Here is a 23,194-nt window from a genome sequence, read left to right as displayed (position 1 = left end):
TTGTAACTGTGTTTTTTTTTTTTTTTTTTTTTTGTGCAGTTGGTCAGTGGGCAGTACTTATAAACACTGTGGTTGTGAGTTCAAGCCTCACATGATGTCCTCTTCATCAGCTCCAGCAAGACAGGGTTGTGGCTTATTGTCCATCAGAGAGATGTATTCCATGTTTTCCATGTTTGTACTTGAATGACAAAAATACTGCTACCTTTTATTTATAATGATACTGTAGCCTACATACTGTATTGACTTTTTATTGAGCTGAAAGAGAGAGTTTCTTTTTTTCTGGGGCCACAGGTCAGATTTGAACCCTGGGCCACTGCCACAGTGGCTCAGCTTTGGTACATGGGATACCAGCTCCACCAGTTGAGCTATCTGAGCACCCGGTGACTCTGGTCCTTTAAACAGCAAATTTGTAATAGGAACAAAATAAAATGAATTACAATTAAATTAAAAAATACTCCATTTAAATTGAAGTCTAAAGCCATGTCCGTCACTATTACAGCTTATGGTGTTAACATGCTGCTGTTTGCTAATTAGCAGTAAACACCAAGTACAGCTGAGGCAGGAAGTGGGGAAAATAAAACAAGGACTCATCATGTTGAGATCTTGTTTTAATCTTGAGAATACAAAAATGGCAAAACTGTACAAATTTCAGCCAGAGGTTATTACACCTAAAACATACAATTCATCAGGGTAGGAATATGGCTCCGATGGCAGCAAGAGGCAACTGTTTGGATCTAAGAACATACCATGTAATAAAGGTAACAAAAATGGATTTGGTGAACTGTCATTTTCAACCAAGACTTGATAATTTGGGAACTATACTTATTTGCTTTATGATGAGAAGACTGATACTACTCTCTTGGTACATTAAATATGAAGTTGCAGTGGTATCTGGATAGCTCACCTGGTAGAGCTGGCACCCTGTGTACCAAGTGTTAACCCTTGCTGCAGTGGCTATGGGTTCAACTCTGACCTGTGGCCTTTGGCTGTGAGTCATCCCCTCTCTTCCTCCCCCCCTTTTGCTGTCACTCTCAATTAAGGGCAATTGGCATGAAGACTGGAAGCAAGCAGAAACAGTTTCTCTGCTCTCTTTTCTTTAGCTTTTTTGATTGTTTTTTTTTAAATAAACGCAATGTGCTGCAACATAATCCATCAGAACATATGTTCAAGGCTCAACATGGATGCTAATATGAGAAAAACATAAAAATACAAGATTTAATTTAATGCTGGTGATCATTTTGTACGTTGACTATTTTTCTTTTATGACATCTCAGCCTACTATAATTACATTTACAGCAAATTCCATGGTTCTCTAAAAAGATTATAAAATGAAACCTTCTCTTACGTAATAAATGTGGCTAAAAATGATGTGGTAAAAAAAAAAAGACATCTGTATGATGACTGACACTTTTCATAGGAACATATATTTCTAGGGTACAACTCTTCATTTTCTTTCATTATTCATGCTTTCATTTCATTTTATAATGCGTCTTCACAAATCCCCTCCCACTCAACCTTAGCCTAATATTGTTAAATGGCCCAAAATGATGCTTAAAACATTCATCATGAATCTGACCAGGTTGATGTCTCACACACACACACACACACACACACACACACACACACACACACACACAGGATGCACAGTACTGCTGGGACACACAGGCGTGTGATTCAGCGTCGCTCTTCAGAAGTTTTTCCATCGGATGGAGGAAAGGATGGTGTGAATGAAGTAGAGGAGTGTGGCCACGTAGGCAAACACCTGAGACACACACAAAAGAGAGATTAAGGCAGAAATCCACCATCTGCATTTTTCTGAGCATCAAAATGGTGTTTATTACTCTCCAGAGTTATTTTATGATGATATATTGTATTTAGCTGTTTTGCTTTACCCATTTCTAATGGAATAGTTTGACATTTGGGGGAATATGATTATTTGCTTTCTTGCTAGAAGATCGATACCACTGTTAATGTCTATACAGTGCTACAGGGCAAGCAGCCAGTTAGAATAAAGATGCAAAGCTCACTGAGATTACATTTTCGGAGGCCTACTTCGGTTTTAGAAAGGTTAGACAAAAAATGAGATGTAACATGTTAAATAGTGAGCTTGTTCTGATAAGTGGATTGTGTTACTTTTAAACCATAGCCAGGCTGCTGCCCTCTTTGTGCTAAGCTAAGCTAACTGGCTGCTGTGGCTTCATATTTACAGTACAGCCATGAATGTGGTATCAATCTTCTCTAACTCTCAGCAAGAAACCAAATAAGTGTATACACCAAAACTGTTTGTGCATTGTTTCTGGGAGTAGCGTTGTGTCATTTCGGTAGAGTCAAACGGTGAAATGGCTCCAAAAATATAGGCTGAAGAACATCATACTGAAGCCAGGTGCTATAGATGTGAGTTTCCCAGTAAATACTGCACGGATTAACGGCTGTTTATAGTCTGTCTTGAAATCAGTTCTCACCACAGCAGCAATGTCGATCTGGTAGATTCTGAAGTCACCTGCTGGTTTCTTCAGAAAGGTGATATAAGCCAAGTCCACCCCAGCACTGAGGTAGAAGAACGCTGCCAGGCCGTGGTATGCAAAGTCCTGCACAAACACATGGATTAAATAATATTACAACATGGTCACAGTCTGTCACTCTTTCTCTTCTCTTATTTCTTGTTTCATTCATTCTTTCTCTCATTCTGATCTGTTTCTTTCTCTCTCGGGTCTTACAGCAGCAGCCCAGCCAGAGCTGTTCTTATGACCTCCAGCAGCGAAGATGATCATCCAGAGGAAGGTCATGACAAAGCAGAAGACAGAGACAAACATCACCCAGCCCAGAGGGTTCGGTGGGTTCACATGGGTCGACGCCACCAGGATCCACACCAAACCACCAAAAACCTGCAAATGTGGTCAGAAGGAGTGGACAGGTATTATTCTTTTTGTGATTTAGGATTTTTGTTTGTGCTAGAGTGACCTTAAAATGACATTAATGTAGTACTGCAATACTAAAGCACGCAAGTTTTATGGCAATCCATTCAAAAGTAGTAATGAATGTTTTATTCGCTAGGCGTTATCCTCGGTGCACCATGAATGTCACACTATTAACATGGTTAAAATCTGAATATCAAAGAATTATATGAGATATATCATATATTTTTATAGATATTATATATGATATATATATACATATCATATATATTAGGGGTGTCCGATATTATCGGCCGATATTCAATAAAAAATGTAATATCAGGAATTATCGGTATCAGGTTTTTATAACCGATGTTTGTTCTGTTGGCTTCAGCATTTCCGAGCCTGCATGAACGCAGCATGGGACGTTTACCGGCGCGCGCTAGATGAGGTATAACAACAACAACTACGCTAGACTGGTTGGTTGCTAACCATGGCTAACAAGCAAACAATTTAAAGCTGAATGATTTTAATATTAACACAAAATAAGTGCAATGCACCTTAAATATTTGACCCTGCTGTGAGCTGTTCCTTAACCAAACTAACAATTGGCTTAGAATTTACATTAGCACTCCTTCAGGTGCAGAATACAATTAAACACATTAACCAAAGCTAGCACGCAGCTAGCGATTAGCGTTAGCGCTCTTTTCAGTATTAATACAATGAAAGTTGAAGTTGTTCTCTTATTTTGCACAGACAGTGTTTACATTTGGAAAGCCATGTTGCATTTATGTATGCATCCAGTGGGGCATCACAATAAAACTAGGCATAATGTGTTAATTCCACAATAGGAGATCTGTTATGTTGTTACCTAACAGTTTTGGTGTAAAAAGTCTGCATATATCGGTATCAGGTGATATCGATATCGGAAATTGAGAGTTGGACAATATTGGAATATCGGATATCGGCAGAAAAGCCAATATCGAGCATCCCTAATATATATAAATAAGACAGCGTGTGTGTAGTGACTATCGCAAAAGTTGTAAATCACACCAAACTTTACTGTTGCACACTGTCGATTGTTCAAACCAAATCCCACCCGTCTGGGACACCAAATATATTAAAACAAACACAGGCTGGAGTTATAGTTCGGACTTCTTAGAAAGTTAGTTTACCAGCTAATGCTCTTTTCTTCATAACCTCAGTGCAACTCCTCTTTAATGTCTCCTTTTCGTTGTCCCACTTCATTGTCACTCTCAAATGACTAAGATGAAAATTTTTTTGCAGTGGAGTAATTCCCTGAAGACACGTAATCCTACCAAAAGCAGAAATGTATTTCGATACTCTTGGTTCCAGCCCCTTAGGCAGGCTGTTTTCCCCCAAATGACCTATGACTTACATGCATATTTTCTTTCACTTTAATTGGGCTATGCTGCAACCCCTTGTTGATTTGTCTATTAAAACCACCTTGGCCATGACAGTTTAGAAGAAGATGAAGGGAAAGATACGGCAAAAGACTTTTGAAGCCTGTTAAAAAAGGATGAAGTGTGCAGTGAGGGTATCTTCCTAAGCGTGTATCTGATTTCCGATTTCTCTCGTGATAACTGGTGAAAAAACTCCTCTGAGTGTTGGCTCCTTTTGCTGTTTAGGCAGCAATCACTACCATTATTTAGACTTGAACCGTGTTTGATAGGTCACCTCTGTTATTGATTAAACATTACATGGACGCAGGTCGATTCACACAGCTACACATGGATCAAATGCTTCTGGGGGGGAAAAAATCCCTTTATATTATTGCATTGTACTGTGTGTGTATGATTTGTATTAACAGTAAGTTTAAGCTTCAATCTATGTAGTATTGTTAAAGTCAGGAGCTCTTCTTCAGGCTATAGTAAGTAAGTGTAAGTGGCCAAGAATCAGCAAACTATCTTGCAATAGTGTAACAGTGTATAAAAGCAAAACATTTAAAAGTAAAAGAAAATGAAAAGGCATTCAAAATACAGTCAGTAAATATTAAATCAGCAGACAACATCTCTCTCAGACTAAACAAACAATTCTCTTTACTCTTTGAATTCACAAGTCAGTGATGGGAAAAGTCCAAGTCAGGCTGTCAAGTCGAGTCTAAAGTCATTGAATTTATGTGGGTCCACACCTCTGGTATATACAGTATAAACAACATGCCAGTAAGTATTCATTTAAGTTAAAGCCTTGTGTATTTTGGCCTGCAAGCCACCAAAACAATGCGTGTGCCGACCACAGGTTCATCTTAAAAAGGCTTTGCGTCAATTTAACATACCTGATTTAATGATTCAGACTACTGAACTAACTCTGGTACAGCAACACATACTGACTGTTTTATGGTCACAGGACAGAAGTTTTACTGCAACACACAATACAATAATTAACAAAATAAGCAGAATATACAGTTTCTGCAGAGGTCGATCAACCATATCCGCTGCTGAAATTCGACACTGAGGAATTTTCTCTTACATTCAGTAACAATGAGGGAGGGAGTTACAGAAAGCCTCAAGACAGAAAGTTTAATTTTTTCAAATACATGACTTATTGATCCAACTTACTAGATTATTTATGTTTGTTGTGAAAAAACTAGACTTCATTATATGTGTGATACAAAGGTTAATAGGATAAAGAAAAGGTGTGACCCTCACTCACTGCCTCATCGAACATTTATTGGGAATAAAAAGGGTGAGGCACTTCAGTCCTGCAACCTTGCATGACCAAGTCATAGTCTTGCAACTCACAATTAATGAATGCGATGAATGAATAGTGTTAACGTTGTTTTAGGAATTTATATCTGGGCTCGGGAGAAGGTATCATGTATTTTCATTTCAAAAGGCTCAGATTGAATTCACAAGTCAGTGATGGGAAAGTCCAAGTCAGGCTGTCAAGTCGAGTCTAAAGTCATTGAATTTATGTGGGTCCACACCTCTGGTATATACAGTATAAACAACATGCCAGTAAGTATTCATTAAAGTTAAAGCCTTGTGTATTTTGGCCTGCAAGCCACCAAAACAATACTAATCACAATCTCAAACAAGCCACATACAAGAGGGGGAAAAAAGAATAACTCTGACAGGGTAAAATAAAAACTACTGATGATAAAAGTGCAAGAACATACTGTACACCTGACATTATTTAGCATTCATGTATTGATTTTCTTAAGACTAAATTCTGTCATTAAGGTGAAATAATTTAACTTTTTCCCCAATTCTCGATTATGACTTGCATTGCAAACAGGTGGTGTACAGGTGGTGTACACTTCACTACAGTGTCAGATTTCTTAGTAAAATGCAATTTAGAGTTTTTCACAGGAGGGCCGACATCAGCAGTTTCTCATTACATTTCCATATTGCCTACTCCAAGTGGAAGAACGGAACCGCCAGGAGATTAATGGCGAAAGTAAACCGTCAAGGTACTCTTAGCAAAGCATTCAGTCAGTGGCCAGTAGAAGAGATTGTTCTGCCCTTTAAAACTGGCAAACATCCAAAGGAAGTCTTTGCACATGGTTGCAAACAAAACAAACTTTAATAAAAGGTCAGTTTTTAGGCTCTCTTTAGTCTTTTGGCCACAGTAATGTGTGCAGATTTGTTTTCATGCAGCTCTGAGTGGCAGCATGGCTTGCTGCACAGATGAAGCAGGGCATTGGTGCGTCCTCATCACAACCCTTCCCTTGATAAATAAAAGCTAAACTAAGCAACCTAAATTACATTCACTCATCAGACATTATAAACTGAAACACCTTCCTCTGTGCAGTTATTTTTCCAGCGGTTATATGAGCAGTTTCTATCTTTTGTCATCATTCAGGGAGAAGAAGAGTTGGCCGCATTCTTTTATAGATTAGTGGCACAGATACAATATAAGTGAAATGTGAGACTTGAAAAGACGCACATTCTGCTCCCATAAGAGGAATATGTGTCATCTTCTCCCATTTCACCAAAATACATATTTTTGCATGGCACTTTTGTTTAACGGGTTTAAAATTCAATATCAACTATACCTTATTATATTTATTAAGAGATTTACCAGCATTAAATTACAACCAATTCTGGTATTTTTTTAGTGAATGGCATCCGACTTGAAGTTATCGCATCATGCTTGCAGAAGCATGAGCTGTAGCAGAAAAGTTCAAATATGCTTTCATTTCAGAAATGCCATATATTTTGGGGTAAAATATCTAATTTCTTGTTCATCTGTTAACTGTGATAAAAACAAAGTGTTAATATGGTCTCTACCAATTGCCATTTTCCCTTCAAATAACTACAGATAATATTAATGTTATGTATCATATGCATCATTTTGTAAGAATAGATGACTATATGAGATATATACCATTTGAACAAAATAGATCCTTTGTTTCCATGAAAATTTCAAAATTTGCTGCATTTAAAATACTTAAAAATGAAATCAGTTTAATCAAAATCTGCAAAAAACTAACTGCTGAATTTCAAACATTGATCCAAAATGAAAATAATCCCTTCATAACTGACTTCAAGGTCAGTTGCTCTGTCCTCTGTCATTGCCCACTCACCAGTTCAGGCAGGTAAAATATATCCGGGGCCGTGGTGCATATCCCCAGTCCGCTGGGCAGGCTCCCCATAGGCTGAGCAGTAGTTGCAGCCATCTCTGCCTGTTTCCTTCTCCCGGTGCCGAGTCAACAGCAAGCGACCTGCCCTTTCCTCTGAACTAACAGAGCAGCAGCAGGTGTTTCTGACTCTTATAGCAAAGCTAAGTTAGCAGACAAACCAGTTCTGCTATTGTGGGCGAGAGATCCCTTCCCACAACAGCTCCTTGTACCACCCTTCATCTTACAGCACCCAAGGCTACCGGGCGTTTAATGTGAGCTGCTGACCTGTAAAGGGATTTTGAAACAACCATAAGGGGAACTTTGTGCCCTGTGGCTACAGTTAAACCTGTGCAGCTGAATTATCTATCTATCTATATTGTTGCTGCTGACTAAAGAATCAGTTCAGATTGTCTTAGGTTATACTTACTTTATGGTCCTTTCATTGTGTTAGAGTGCCTGCAGCTTCTATTTGTATTGTACACAGGGGCTATAACAGGAGTTTTTAAAGAACATCTAGATGCTTTACTGTTTTTTTGAACTCTTTACACTTTCTATCCAGCACTAAATGGAAGACAGACAAAGTTACCGACCAGACGGTGAACATATTGGACATCTGGTTACTAAAGAGCAAGACATTCCTCTCAGGAGTTGGTGGAAACCAAACCAGAGCTAAAAAAAGGGAATGAACACTGGATGTCAAGAAGCAACTGTAAATGAGTAACTGTTATTACTTTTAATCGATTAACTGTTGTTAATTAAATTAACAATTAGTGAGTGATGATGTATTGATGTAGTAGTTTTGCTGCCCACATGCAGGTAGACAAAAAAAAAAACAAGCAAATCAGGCTAATTTCCAGGCAACTTTTTTTTTGTGATACAATGATATCATGCAAGTTAAATCTTTACAACATAAACACGAATGTACAAACAGATTTAAATATATAAATGCAGAGATAGATGAAGTACTGACGTTATTGGGTAACTGTGAAGCCACTATCACTCTTTCAGTTGTAGGTTTATATATATTTATTTGTGATAAATGCAGCATTCTTGACTGGAAACCTGAAAGAGTCAGGCATACTAGAGAATGTGTGTCCTGGGGCTATGTAATACTAACACCACTTACCTGACAGCACACTGTAGGTAAGTCAGGGGGAGATACAGTGAGGATGTTAACCCCTCATTGTCTGTGTGAAGTGTCTTAAATGTTCCATATCATTCAGTCTACTCTGGTTTTGGAAAAGAGTGTTCTCTGTGATGTTTTGCACAGAATAGTTGTTTAACATTCAACATTGGACAGATTTCAGTAGTAGTTTTAATTATAGAACCAGTCAGAAGCGAGCTAAGCTGTGAGGTCAGGTGAATTTGTCTGAGGTGAAAAGCAAAGTCTGACCAAACAGAAAATCCATGACGTTTAATGAATGTCCAATTCATTTATTTTACACCATAAATGTCCAAAAACATCTGTAAAGTGAAATCATCAAAATATTTACAGCCTTAGATTTTTTTAAACATCCATCCATACCATACATCAAAACCAAGCCTTTCAAAAAAGAAGAAAGAAAATAGATAGTATTAAAATGGAATAAAAAGACTTGGTTAACATACTACTACTTAGTGAAATGTCTCTTTGATTTGTAGAAATGTTTCCTGCAAAGTCTGGCATTCATCACTGATCTGTAATACATCTTCAAAAAGATTGTGAATTTTCCTGTGTTCAAACCGTGGGTGTGGAGTTTGAAAGATGTGGGCGTTTGCCACAGAATTCTTATGAAAGATGCTATCAAGTTGCATTATGAGAAGCGAAGAATCTAGTATTATTTTTGAAGCTTGTCTTACATTATTGTAGGGACTGAAAGTCAGAATTTTGCTGCCTGTTTTTTTTAATCAGTCTCTCACAAGTCCCCCAACTTTATAATAGTACAGTACTAAGCATATGGAGTACCCAACTGGAACCAGTGTAAAGCCATTAATTAACAAGACAGACTTGTAAATATCTGAACTTTAACTTAATTAAAAGAAAAACATTTTTCATTCTTACCCATTGTGTCTAAACATGCAGTTGGTTGGGGTTTATTTGACCAGTATTTGTGATATCCCTCTTAAATAAGATTTTTGCCTCCACACAAATACAGCAGAGGCATGTTGAATTTAATTTGTGGTGCTCACAGAATGACAACCTTCAGGAACTGGTTATTGTAGATATTCTTCAGAAAAAAACATTTAAACAACTTTTATTGTAAATAAATTGTTCCCTTATTTGGGTAAACTGACCCTTTAAGAAATGTATCTTATTTTGTAAAAAATATACAGTGCAATTTTCTTTTTATATCATTATAGATTTCTTCCATTTAAACATTATAATGCTGTACCTGCTCCCAGATATTTGATTAAATCTGCAGTTGAATTAGTTTTTTACACTCATCTACTTTCCTTATATCGCATTTATTTCTGACAAACACATTTGAACTTTAACTACAGGTTCATTTCATTTAATTTCACATTACTTTACTTAACATTCATCAATAACCTGCTTGTTTTCCACCCATTCATTCATTTAGTGTTTGGGCACTTTGATTCAAAGGAGTTACTCTGAGAACAACAATAATAAAGTTATGTGTTTAGTCCAATGACAGGTCAGCTGGTTAGGTTTCTTCTTTTCTTTAATTTGTGGTTGGGTTGGTTTTGTTGTTTTAGGACCTCTTCCATCGGATGGCAGAGAAAATGGCATGGAGGAAGTAAAGAAGAGTGGCCACATAGGACATCACCTGAAAACACACACACAGATACACAGATGGATGATTGTCACCTTGAGGGAGAAATACATACAGAGGTGTTACAAATCCTGCGTTTCATGAGACCAAAGGGATCGATAAACTGATTTTGATTTGAATAGTCACATTGATATTATATCTTCAACCTTCTAAGTCGTTATAAGTTTATGCTGTACAGCCACACATTATTCAAACCCACATAACTTTATTGTACATTTAAGTGGAGATCCAAAGAAATTTTCCAAAGATGCCAAACATGTCAGGCTGAATTGTGGGCAGATAACACAAACCCGGGAGAAGCTGATAATATATTATATATAATACTGACAATCCAACTGGATAGAAGCAGTTACATAGGTAACATTGTACCTTTGTACATTGTACAGAAAAAAGCAAACTTTACTACTTTAACTCCTTACTTAAGTTAGAACAATCACAGAATGCTGTTTACGTGTTTTCCCAAAGTGTCTTAATTGACTTACAGCGCATCTGATTATTTTAGTACATGTCAATATAGTAATGGCTATGAGCTGTAGGTGTATGTGTGTGTGAGTGTGTTTGACATACCACTGCAGCAATGGTCAGTCTGTAGATTTTGAGAGAGTCACCAATTAGAATCGGCGACAATACACCCAACTGAATGGTGACGTATGCCAGAGCCACCGATGCACTGAGGTAGAAAACCGCCGCCACAAAATGATAGCCCACGTCCTACAGGAGGAGGAGAGTCAACCAAGAAGGGAGGCAAAAGATGGATACAAAGACAGGGAGAGAGACAGAGAGAATAAGAGCAAATGGGAAAAGAGGCAGAAAACAGAACTATAATTTTTTGACTATTCAATAAGCCCTGCCTACCTTAGTTACTGTTGCTATGCCAAGCTTTTAGCACATAGATATCAAATTAGATACCAAACTTCCATGATGGTACCTGTCCAGTCCAATAAGAATTGCTCGCCTGGCACACAAGCCAAAAATGTTTTCAATCTTCCAGGTTTACTTCCTGGTTATGTGACCCAATTAATATCTCCCGCTGGTCCCGCCCGCAAGTTACCACACGGCACATAGACTTGACATTAAGTGGCTTTTCTCAGCTTGAGGAAAGTTTGACAAACATTAGACCTCCATGGATCAAATAATATAATTATCATGATTGACTTTGCAGTACAAGGTGTCCTTTCAACAGTTTTACAGATATCTCTTTTATAATTGTGACCTATACAGGGAAAAGGTTTTTGGGACCGCACTGTAATACCACAAGTGCCACTAGGCAAAAATTGGAAGCAAGGCTGAGTGGCAAGTATACCTGGTTCTATTATATATTTATATTTTAGCACAATACGTATGTGTAGTTTAAAATGATAATGTGACAGATTCAATAATCAAAATCTTTAGTTAATTTTGAATCAATGGGTCCTTTTCAGACAGAGGCAGACAAAAGCAGGCTTTCTAATTTCGAAACGATTCTTTTTTTCAGATTAAAATACTATAGAAAACATAGTTATGCATATTATATTCCGTTTCTGCCAATGGATCTTTCTAAATTTTACACACTGGACAATTAATTAATTGCTTGCACTTTTGCTTTCCAAACTTGACGGACCTGATGTGCTTCTATATTCCCAAAAGTATGTGGATGTACGTGCTGTAACATGTTTAATGTTACAACATACAATGATATTTTAGACAGTGTTCTTCCAACTTTGAAGGCCCCTGTTTTGGTGTGGAAGAACTTGCCTGGCCTGCACAGAGCCCTGAACTCAACCGCATTTAACATTTTTGGGACAATTAGAAACGCCGACTGGGAGCCAGGCCTTAACACTCAACATTAGTGCCCAACCTTAATATTCATGTTACTCAATGGGAGCAAATTCCTGCAGCCAAGGAGCAAAATCTTGTGCAAAGCCTTCCCAGAAGAGTTGGTCTGTTTCAGCAACATACTACAACTCCTGGTATTTGGAATGAGAAGAATAACATATGGGTGTAATGTTTAGGCATCCACATACTTTTGGCCATCATATATATCCAGGGTTGACTTATTTATTGGCCAATCAGCAGGTGATGGGTGTGTCTTACCAGGGAGGGCCAGATGCTGCTTTGATTGGCTCCGCAGAGGAAGATGAAGAACCAGAGTGTCGTCATTACGAAGCAGAAGACGGAGACGAACATCACCCAGCCCTCAGGGTTTTCCATAAAAACACGTGTCGATGCCACCAGGATCCACACCAAACCTCCAAACACCTGCAGGTTCACACGGGGGTGAGGTTCAAATGTTTTTTTTTTTTTTTTTTTTTTTAGCTAATGGATAGTCTCATGATAAATTAAAGGCCTTAAAAAGGTCCTATCTAGAGCCAGTGTTTGGTTTGTCTGTTCTGGGCTATTGTAGAAACATGGCGGTTCAACATGGCGGACTCAATGGAAGACAACCCGTGGCATCTGTAGATAGAAATGGCTCATTCTAAAGTAACAAAAACACAACAATTTAGGTGACACTAATGAAAACTATGTTTATTATATTCCATTTCTGCAAATAGATCCTCCTAAAAGTTACACACTGGACCTTTAAGATGACATAGCCCACTTGTTATTAAAGAGTTGCTTATTTACACATCCATCAGTTACGGAGCAACATTATCAATTATTTGGAGTTAGGGTTGTTTCTGGCCACCTATTTCTCTTGAATTTCTCTATGCTCTGTTTTTGGTCTCTATCATCTCATGAGGGGAATATACAGATTTGTAGCTCCTAAATACTCCATTAGGTTCACTAGCTAGTAGCTAACTGTGACTGTAGACAAGTAGACTGAGGGGGGTTTTTAGAGCCTTTTCACTCAAAGTCGCTATGAAGCTCCATAAAGCTGAGGGGAGCTGAAACTTCTGGTTATAAGTCTCTGTAGGCTCATCACTACAAGTGACCCCTTCAATGATTGTTTCACATTGTCTTTTGATACATTGTTATCTGAAAAATGTTGATTATTTTTCTAAAATCAAAGCAGCAGAGGCTAAGATATCCTGACGTTTAGTCCCTAGAGTGGGTCAAGCTCTAAAAAATAAATCCTACATTCCCCATAATGCAACTTGACAGCATCATTTCGTTTAACTCTTGATGACTGCTAAATCCCCACGTCTTTCAAATTCCACACCTACAGTTTGTAACACATGTTTTCTGTTATAAGTGTGTAGTCTCCAAGCCATCTGGCTATTTCTCAGACTTCAGTCAGCCCCTCCTGTGCTTCAGATGTAAAATGGCTGGAGTGCCCTTTAAAATAATGGTTGGATCTAAGGTCTACCCTTTCAACACACACACAATGTTGGCACTCTTGGGTGTATTTTTTTCTGAGTATTTCTCTCTCCACCTTTGACAAACATTATGCTTGAAAGAGTCTTTCACATTTAGATAGAGCATGAACCACTAGCATTTGTTCCTTGATAAGAGTCGCATTGAAAATCTTTAATGTAGATACTGTGTACAGGAAAGTTATTTCCCTTTCAGTGTCCTGTTTTATATTGTGCAATAAGACCTTCTCTTTGTTTTGGGATAGGCCTTTTTCATGGAAGACATTTTAAGATGTCACAGTGGGAACAGCATAGGTGTAAATACTAAAATTAATGATTAATTTCATTTAATTTCAGTCTCCTGGCTCACCGTCTGACTGTTGCCATGGCTTACTGAGACACTTGAACAGAACAGAACCATTTTGTTGTTAGTACCATGTTGTTTGTACCACCTGCACCTTTTCCCTTATATGACAAGGTGTGAAAAAGACCTATTGTGTCCTAGTTTTTAGTTTTTAAGGGCGACACACACACACACACACACGCCACTACAGCTCAACCAATCAGCATTAAGCCCTCAAGTATCAGGTGTGCAGGAATAGAGCTGGAGCGAACCCTTGCAGGGGCCACATTCAGATCCACACAAACAATTTCTAGAGAGGAAATTTCCCACAACGTCAGCAGCAAATAAACCCCACCGCTTCTTGATGCTGGATTTACACTGTGGAGAATGAAGAACCGGCCCTCACAGCTTTCAGGGGGACAAAAATCCAACACATTTACTCTGGTAAACATAACAAAAGGCCTTTAGGCGACATAAATGGTTGTTGTGCGTGAAATATATGATTTTATGGTTAGTTTGATATATTGTGTGGGTGCATGTCTATGAGCAAAACATCAACATGCAATACATGAACAAATCATTCTGCAATTTAATACAGTCACACCAAAACAATACTATGAATGTTATTGCTACTTCAAAACCTTAAAACGGACCATCTGCCACTTTAATTGGGAATTGTTGGTTAAAGGGTTAATGTACTCACTCAGTCACTCTAACCTGATATCCAATCATCATTTTGAACCTTTTCTTTGATAAATTCTCATGAAAGCAGTAAAGCTGTTTCACTCAGCTGTGTAAACACAGTGCGTTCAAAGCCAGGACAGTCTATTCATAATCTAGCCACTATGCATTTTATTAGCTTAGCAACCAACCTGACCACATGTAAAGAATTTGCCACACCCTGAATCAAACAATATACCTGCAGGCTGTTCAAATATTTCTCTACATTTATACATTAAATCACTTCACCTCAAACGCCCCCTGTAGATGTGTTGTTTATTTCATTCTGGAAACTATGCAATCTTGATTTGGTTATGGGTTTAAACCAAGTTTTTAATTAAGAAATGAAAGGTCCAGTGCATAAAATTTAGGCATGTTTTCCTTAGTGTGTTTAAAAAAATAAATAAATGAGAATCATTGTGTTTTTACCTTAGAACGAGTGCTACAGAGTCTGCAATGTTGAACTACCCAGAACGGACAAACCAAACGCTGGCTCAAGGCGGGGCTTTTCGCGTTTTTTGCAGCCACCGTAATTTTCCCTACACGCTTGGAATGGGATAGTGAGGCAAGGTCATTGCAATCAGCAACTGGCGCACTAGATGCCACTAAATCTTACACAGCAATGCTACAGTTGATCTTACTTTGAAATATGAATGTTTTTAGCATAGTAAAATCACATTTGTCTTTCCCTATCTTATATAAAGGTTTTTACTACGTTTATCATTAAATACATCCTTTCTGGTTCCCCAATGTTTGGAGGTTTTTATCAATAAAAACCCTGATATTATAATTAAGTGGTAGTTTTGCTACTTTGAATTAGTTGATGTATTTTTCCCACCCAAAAATCTAACAACTACATTCTAACTACATTCTCTGTCATTTTATTACATCAGGTCAAATTGGCAATATGTAATATATATCAATATATCAGTGAGGAAACAGTTAAAATATAAGTCCACTCACTTTTACGACTTTAATTTTGATGCCCGAAAAGTAAGATACAGAGGTGAGAAAAACTGAAGCAACAGTTCACATACTGTGAAAACAATCCTCTTACTTCAAACAAACATTACTTTAAGCTATCACATGAAGTGGTATCTGCAAATATTGCATAAGCCTTATCTCTACTACTCCATATCAGACTTCTATTCCAGGTAAAAGGGCCTGCAGCCTACTAAATGTCCACTGAAAATTGATCTTTGAAAATCTTCACTCTCCGCCAGGTGGCTCTGAAATGTTTGCAGCTTGTGTTATCGCAGAGGACGGCAGCTTTAGTTCGCTTGGATTCACAGCAGTGACAATGACTTCCAATGGCAACCCATGGTCACAGCAAATGTAGTGAATGTATCAAAATGTCCAGAAACCTCTCCTGCTGCGCTTCTTCACAGTAGATTCATAAATTCAAATCCAATCCTTGTATCGCCAATAAATAGCTAAATATACTAGAGCCAAGTGGAGAAACTGAGTATAACATAATAGATTAGTGTATTATGCTGCTGCTAGAGGGATTGTTTTTTATGGGCATTTTGATAGGTTTAGAAAAGGTTTTAATCTGGGTTTGCCATTGGAATTAATTGTAACTGATCCAAGCAGACTACAGCTGCTGGCCTCAAACCAGGACCTCGTTTCTAGCCTCAAGCCTCTGTCATGCCTAAGGGTGATTTAAAATGAATGCCAACTCAAACATTAGTCTATATAGATGGATTATCCCATTGTTTGCAGTCTAGTTAATTTTATTCAACAATGGAAATGGTTTCCACGTGAAGGGCCACATCGGTAATAATAAGAATAGTGCAGAATTAATTTTCACAAAATGACAATGCTTGTTTTGTGTGATTGCAAAAGACATTGGTGTGGTCAATGTCTTCTTGCTTAATTCTCATCTGAACTTTCTTAGTTTGAAATTCAGTTCAGTCATTTAGTTTGTTTCCAGGAAGATGGCACTGGGCAGTACACAAATGAGCTGCCAAGCCTGTCTTTTCCCTGCCCTTTTTTATATCCGTGATGGTTTTACGTTTGTGTCGGAAAACCTTACCAGTACATTTCCATACCTGATCAGCAGGTTATTTCAGAAGAAAGGTGCACTGGCCAGCTGCCAGAAAAAAGACCTAAGCCAGCAAGTGAACCGTGTGAGTTGATGGTTGGTTTAGATTTACACTTGCCTCTGCAGCTAAAGCTATTTTTCCACCTGTGTCACATTGATTTAATCTTCACTTCCCTGTACAGAACCTGCATATAGTCCACATATATTTGTTTCTGAATATTCACGTTTAGGAGTTTAGGAAATCAAGGAGCTGTATGTGTTATATTCTGATATGAATATTGACTCTTAATTGAAGTGGAGAAATTGTCTCATATTTCACCTCCAAAGCAAGGACAGAGGCAGCTAAGGACAAATATAAGCAAGAACAGAAGAATAGGATAAACCAACATGATCCAACAAGATTGGAATACCAGATCTGCGTGTGTCCTCATTTCCTCTTTCTCTCCATAAAATGTCCCTTAAAAAAGTCCAGGTTTAATATTGGTATTGGAAAAGTTGATGACTACTATTGCAAAATTATTGAAACCTTAGAATTAAAACACTTTATTGTAGTTTAAATGATTATAGACAACTTTAGAGTGACTTTCAAGCTGCTAATAAAATAATAAAACATTATTCAGTATCTGTAAAATGTCAAATGATTCCGTCAGGGAAGAACAGGTCTAGATGTGTGATTTAGAGAATTGTTACACTGTTGCAAATTGTTTAATTTCAAAGGAGACATTTTTGCTAGTTGTCCCATTGTTGCAAAGTACCACACACTTACAGAACTTAACCACCAAAAGATGTTGACTACTCGCTGTTATTATTGCAGTAAAACTACTGCACAATATATATTGTCCAAATATTTGGTGGATTTTTCACTAGATATTTTGCTTTTTGTTGCTAAGTTTAGTTGCTGTTTTCCTGTTTCTATGGCAATATGGGTTTCACCACAAACAATTTGCCCTTAGGATCAACTGTCAATATGAACGGGTTGCCAAGCTTTCTGACTGACATAACTTGTCTGTGCCAACAATACCTAATAAAAAGAGTAGATATGAGTTGTTTTATTACCCAGTTCCATCTGCTTAATCTTGTATACTTTCAGACCTGAACAAACCTATCTCTTCTAATCTCTAATCTTCACGGTTGGTTTGCTGATCTGATCTGTGCTGGCTCCACTGATCAAACACTGATGCCTGCTGACCAACATAACAAGAGAAGACGGATTCCTATCTATAACAGAGACTCGCCTTCATGGAGCAAAGATGTGGAAGCACACAGAGTCAAGGAAATAAGATCATTATCTAAATGATGCTGCAGTGAATTATGGGTGATAGAGGAGAATGTGAACAAAGGAAACAGGCAGATAAAAGAGAAAGGAATGAGATCTGCAACTCACTTGGGTAAGCTGAGTAAAGATGGAGAGCCTAAAAGGGATAATGTTTCAAATAGGGAAGAGGGGAAAAAACCAAAGGGGAAAGAGGAACCCCCCAAAAAATATCAAAATGAGAAACTCACAAACTCAGGGATGAAGAACACGTCAGGAATGGAGGTGAAGATCCTGCCGCCTGTGGGCAGAACATCACCTGAGGTGGTGGAAGCCATAATCCAAAACACTGTGTATGCGTGTGTGATTTCCTCTAGAATGAGATGTGTAACCTGTTTTAATCTGCTTTTTAAAGGAAGTCACTCACTCCCCCCTCTCTCCTCCTGCACCTCCCTCTATGTCTCCTGCACTCCACCTACCCATCCATTCCTCTGGTCGAAACTACCAGTTTGACAGGTGCTTTTTGGGTTTTGTTTGTGAAGTGGGAGAATGTCTCTGTGTATGTGTGTGTGCTTCTGTGTGCAGTTTGCATGTGTTTGTGTGTGCCTCCATAAATGGCGCTGGCCAGTTTACATGCACACAAAAAAGTGACTATGAGGCAGCTACCTGACTACCTAACGGCAAGGCAGTGTTTATGTGGGATCTGGGAGTCTCAGTGACATCATTCATTTGGTTAACAAATAAAAGCATATAACCTGTTACATAATCTGTATGCAAATAAAAATACAATGTTCTATGTTCAGCATTATTAGAATTAGTAACAGTGATTATTGTAATGCGGTTTCACAGTAGTTTCAGTTTTCAGTTTGGTACTTGTTGATTGTTTTGTAATCCCAAACAAGACTCAGTTTCCCCTCAGCAACACTGTTTTGGATGAGTGGCACAAAAGCAGCAATGGTGTTTGGGAGCTCAGGAAATTGCCTTATAATACATCCATGCTGTGACAGAGCTGGATATGGCACAGCAAGTACATTTTCAAACGACGCATCAAAAATCAGCTGAGGCCCAAAAAGGATTTTTCCAGCAGAATTTCATTATAACAGAGATATTATAAAACTAGTACATTCAATACTCAAACCAGTAAATTGTTACTCTTTGTGTCATTAATATTCAACCTGTAAGGTCGCCCTTTTCACAAGTGGACACATTAGACACATTGCTGTTAATATGATGGGGGTTTTTTTGCCATTAAGACATATAAGTGTCTTTTAAATTAGTGTTCCTTATGGCTTTCTTCCTACATGACAAGACATTTACCGAAAAAGATAAAGCTGACGCAATATTTAGCATGTTGTGCACGAGAGGGATCGGTGAGTTGAAAAGTAATGATATGAAGCTCACTACAAGATACATTCATTGTATTGAGTATGAGCTGACAAGATGTGAAGTTGGGACTCTCATGTAATTCCTATTTGCTCACATACTTTATGTAAAGTGTATTCACTTATTAATCAATGCCACTGGCATGAATAAAAGTTTTTCAACTTTCTTTTTCTTCCCTAACAACATCAAACCAACTCATCTTCAACTAATTGTGTTTTCTTTGAGCAAAGCAGATGATATGTGAGAAATCATTATAGTGATTTTAATGTAATATATGTGACACATTGCTCCTGCAACCTTTACATTTATCCAACACCATTTAATTCAGACTTGTGGCGTTGAAAATGGTATGGAAATGTTATAAGGTCTGATTTAAGATTTCTGTTGTGACGTTTTTATATAAAAATAAAACCAGCATCTAAAATTGCCATCACATTTATATAAGATGTGTAAAATGGGCTTTGAAGTGCCATATTCAATTTATATAATACATTTGTGTGTGTGTGTGTTAATTTGCCCTGCACATGAATAGAAAAAACATGAATTTATTTATTTGTATTCCAGCAGTTTACGTTCATTTTCAGTCTTTTATGGCATTTAACACTTTAACACGGCTATTATGTCTCACCTTTTAACTCCTTATCAGCTAAATGGGAGCCTGACTTTATGTTCATTTTTAAGTCTTTGTCTACCTGTGTTTGTACGGAACCCACTAAACTGCATTCCTGCTCAGTAAACTTCAAGGCTAAAATAAATGGATGGAGAGAGGTAGGGAGGGTCAGTTTGGGTTGTTAACGGGGAGAGAATGGGTTGAGAACTCATTTCTGGATGAGTGATTAGGAAAGCTAGAGGAGGATGAGGAAGCACAAACCGGGACACCCATGTAGATGAAGTGGTTTGGAGTGAAACAAGAGAGCAAGCAGTGAGCAAACAGAGAGAAAGAGAGGCACTAGGAGTGGCTAGGATTTAATTCATCAGCTGTTACACTGTAGTTTTCCACCTGACACCAGAAACTAATTATCTGACCAGCAGACATTGCAGAAAAAGTTACTGGTTCCAGTCAAAGCATAGTCCCCCAGTAAAACCGCAACTTTTAATTTTTCACACTTTATCAAATTAAACACATTATAGTATGTTATTGAGCTTTAGAGGTGCTGATCAGCATATGTTGTTTGTGTTGCCATGCTAGTTACAGTATATCTGCCTGTTTAGAGGCGTTAAGCTAAGCTAATCGGCTGCTCGAGGTAGCTTTTCATTTTGCATACAGTGAGAGAAATATCTTCTCATTTAAATCTCTGTAGAAAAGCAAATTGTGTAATTAAATGTCAAGCTTTTCCTTTTGAGATGAAGCTAATATTACTTTTTGTTTGTCAGAGAGGATGTTGAACGTCAATCAGCTGTGAATCACATTACGAGTTATTGTGTAGATTGTCCTTTTGTCTCAGAGTGTGTCGCCCAGTCAAACTGTCAAACACAGCGTGATGGTTTCCAGGCTGAAGGATTAAAACTCTGCACAATATACAAAACCTATTGTGTAGGACGACTCTTTTTATCTCTGTCTTAATTCAATATCAATCGGTCTGCTGTGTTGCCACAAAATAAATAACAACATGCACGCACCCGTTTGTATTTTTATCTCTGTTGCTAAACGCTCATTACAAAGTTTTCTGCTTTGCACTGTACAGATATCACCTGTCGGACAGACCGCGTGGATTCTTTTTCTTTAGAATTGTCTGTGTATAAAGAAGAGTTGCTGCACACTGAGTGGTTAAAACTTGAAATAAAGGTTTTCATAACCTGGCTCTAGACTGAACCACTGACACTTGACAAAAAGGACCAGTATCCAGCAAGATCTAATGGTATACAAGTTCATGGATCTGTATATCATGTCATATTATATCATATAAAAATGAAATCTGTCAAAGATCCAGTCTGTAATCTTCATCATACTGTACTACCATATTTTTGTGCATTTATTCCAATGGGAAGCTTGACAAGAAGATGCATTTTAGGCATTTTTCCTCAGTTAACAGTGAGAAGCTCAGGGTCTTGCTCAAGGACTAATCGCATTTGCAACAACACCATTAAGTTTCATTTAACATACGTCAGTTTTCTAACGTGTTGACAGCTTGCAGATTTCATACCCACAACAAGGCGAGTTGTGGTATTGAGTATTTGAATTACAAATTAGAGATTAATGTAGATAATGTAGCTACGGGATCAAATTACACATAATCTTAAAGATAAAAAATGTCTCATTCACTTCAATATCACCTCTGCGTGTGTTCACTTCTTTACTAGCTAACTGCAGTATAAGAGATATTTCATAATAAAATGAAGGCCTTCAAATATGAACTGTATCTTGTGATTTGTGCTGATGACGCACTAACCAGAACCATATAATTGAAATATTGTGCAGGGAGTCATTCTGTAAGAGCAGGTTTCATGTTGTCCATATGGGGTTTTGTCTCTTTGAGAGAGAGAAACTTGCTTTGTTCTGCAGGTGCTGACACACCATGAGTCAACCTGTTGATTTGTTAGCTGCTGCTAAGGTCACCGAAGTGTGTTTGGAAACCCTCTGTTGCTACAAAGCTAAAGGTCAGTGACACCAAGAAGTCTAAATGGAGTGAGGGTCACTCCCTCTGATGATGTGTTCCAGCAAACTTGACATGACTGCAGAGAGATTTCCAGAACCTCCATGTCATCATAGCTATTACATTTGCTGTAACTTACAGATACAAGAGCAGGAAGCAGTGGCAACACAGGTTTGTTTGAAGTGAAAGAAATTTTATTCCGTTTTATTTGCAAGGACAACCTCATAGTCACCTCCCCCAGCAGTCTAATGACCACATCCCCCAATCTAAACTAAAGCGAAGTTCAGACCAAAGATTCACAGTGGAATGAAACAGTTTTAGAACGGTGCAGGAAAACGCTGCAGCAGTGTGAATTGGTTGTCTCAGCTCGACTCAAGGCGGCTGGTGGTGTCAAATTTCGAGCGACTGGTTTTAGAACAGAAAACATGTCATCTGATTGAACAGCTAATCAGCTCGTTGTGAAGTCAGTTGGTCAAGTCAACTACAAACTGTCAGCTTATTGATATGGCAGCGTTTTGGATGGTGGAAGGACAGGATCACCTCATCAATTAGTTTGACACAACCTTAAAATTTCCTTTTATTGAGAGTTTTCATCGTTTTATCAATAAAATGCAATTGTAGCACGCAACTCACTCTCCTCATTTTATATATCAGTACCCTACAATTCATATGGAGCAACAAAAAACCCTGAAATAAAAGGCCCATGTCACATTACACAGTGGTTTGAATGTTAATATAAAAGTACCGATTAACAGCTTTAAACTTCTTGCACTCCAATATAATATGGGCTAGTACATTTTCTACACTCCTTCATAAAATTCTGCTTTTAATCACATGTTTAAATCCTTGCACCCCACTGGCTATATTTCAGAAATCTGAACTTTGAAATGTGTTGTGACAAATGTTTTATGCACAATTCAATGAGAGGAATCTTCTGAACCATTGGAATTATTTTGAACTATTGTCAAACTAATTCACAGATTCACTCCCACCAACCAGATAGCCATCCAATCTTCATCTTCCCAAACATCTCACAGGAAGAGGTCCATTTTCAGTAGTTCATATTCAATTTACTTTAAAACGCTTGAAAATTCATCCATGGGATCTTTGGTGGTTTAGTTTATCTTCTCATATAATGAAACTATCTCAGGCTTGTTTTACCAGATAAACACACACATGCACAAATAGGGCTACACTCGCCAAGCAGCCAACAGGTTGTGTTTGGCCAGTGTTAAGAGAGACACACCTTGGACTAGCTCCTCCGTTGTGGATCTGGTTACAGGCCGTAATACTTCACACACACACACACACACACACACACACACACACACAC

The 23,194-nt window shown here is 38.0% G+C and overlaps 2 protein-coding genes across 2 annotated transcripts; both read right to left on the bottom strand.

Annotated features, from left to right (window-relative positions):
• Positions 1 to 595: 595 nt before the first annotated feature.
• Positions 596 to 7,641, bottom strand: LOC127377593 (myelin and lymphocyte protein). Its single transcript, XM_051425643.1, has 4 exons — positions 7,444 to 7,641; positions 2,718 to 2,885; positions 2,463 to 2,588; positions 596 to 1,762 (listed from the first exon to the last, which is right to left on the bottom strand). The coding sequence occupies exons 1-4, from the start codon at positions 7,534 to 7,536 to the stop codon at positions 1,688 to 1,690; spliced, it is 462 nt and encodes a 153-aa protein (XP_051281603.1). The 5' UTR covers positions 7,537 to 7,641; the 3' UTR covers positions 596 to 1,687.
• A 1,237-nt stretch (positions 7,642 to 8,878) lies between these two features.
• Positions 8,879 to 18,293, bottom strand: LOC127377584 (myelin and lymphocyte protein). Its single transcript, XM_051425629.1, has 4 exons — positions 18,136 to 18,293; positions 12,327 to 12,491; positions 10,821 to 10,964; positions 8,879 to 10,247 (listed from the first exon to the last, which is right to left on the bottom strand). The coding sequence occupies exons 1-4, from the start codon at positions 18,220 to 18,222 to the stop codon at positions 10,173 to 10,175; spliced, it is 471 nt and encodes a 156-aa protein (XP_051281589.1). The 5' UTR covers positions 18,223 to 18,293; the 3' UTR covers positions 8,879 to 10,172.
• Positions 18,294 to 23,194: the final 4,901 nt, after the last annotated feature.

This window comes from Dicentrarchus labrax, unplaced genomic scaffold (assembly GCF_905237075.1).
Source record: "Dicentrarchus labrax unplaced genomic scaffold, dlabrax2021, whole genome shotgun sequence".
NCBI classification, from domain to species: domain Eukaryota; kingdom Metazoa; phylum Chordata; class Actinopteri; family Moronidae; genus Dicentrarchus; species Dicentrarchus labrax.
The sequence above is the reverse complement of the archived record's forward strand: the minus strand, read 5'-3'. Positions and strand labels throughout refer to the sequence as shown.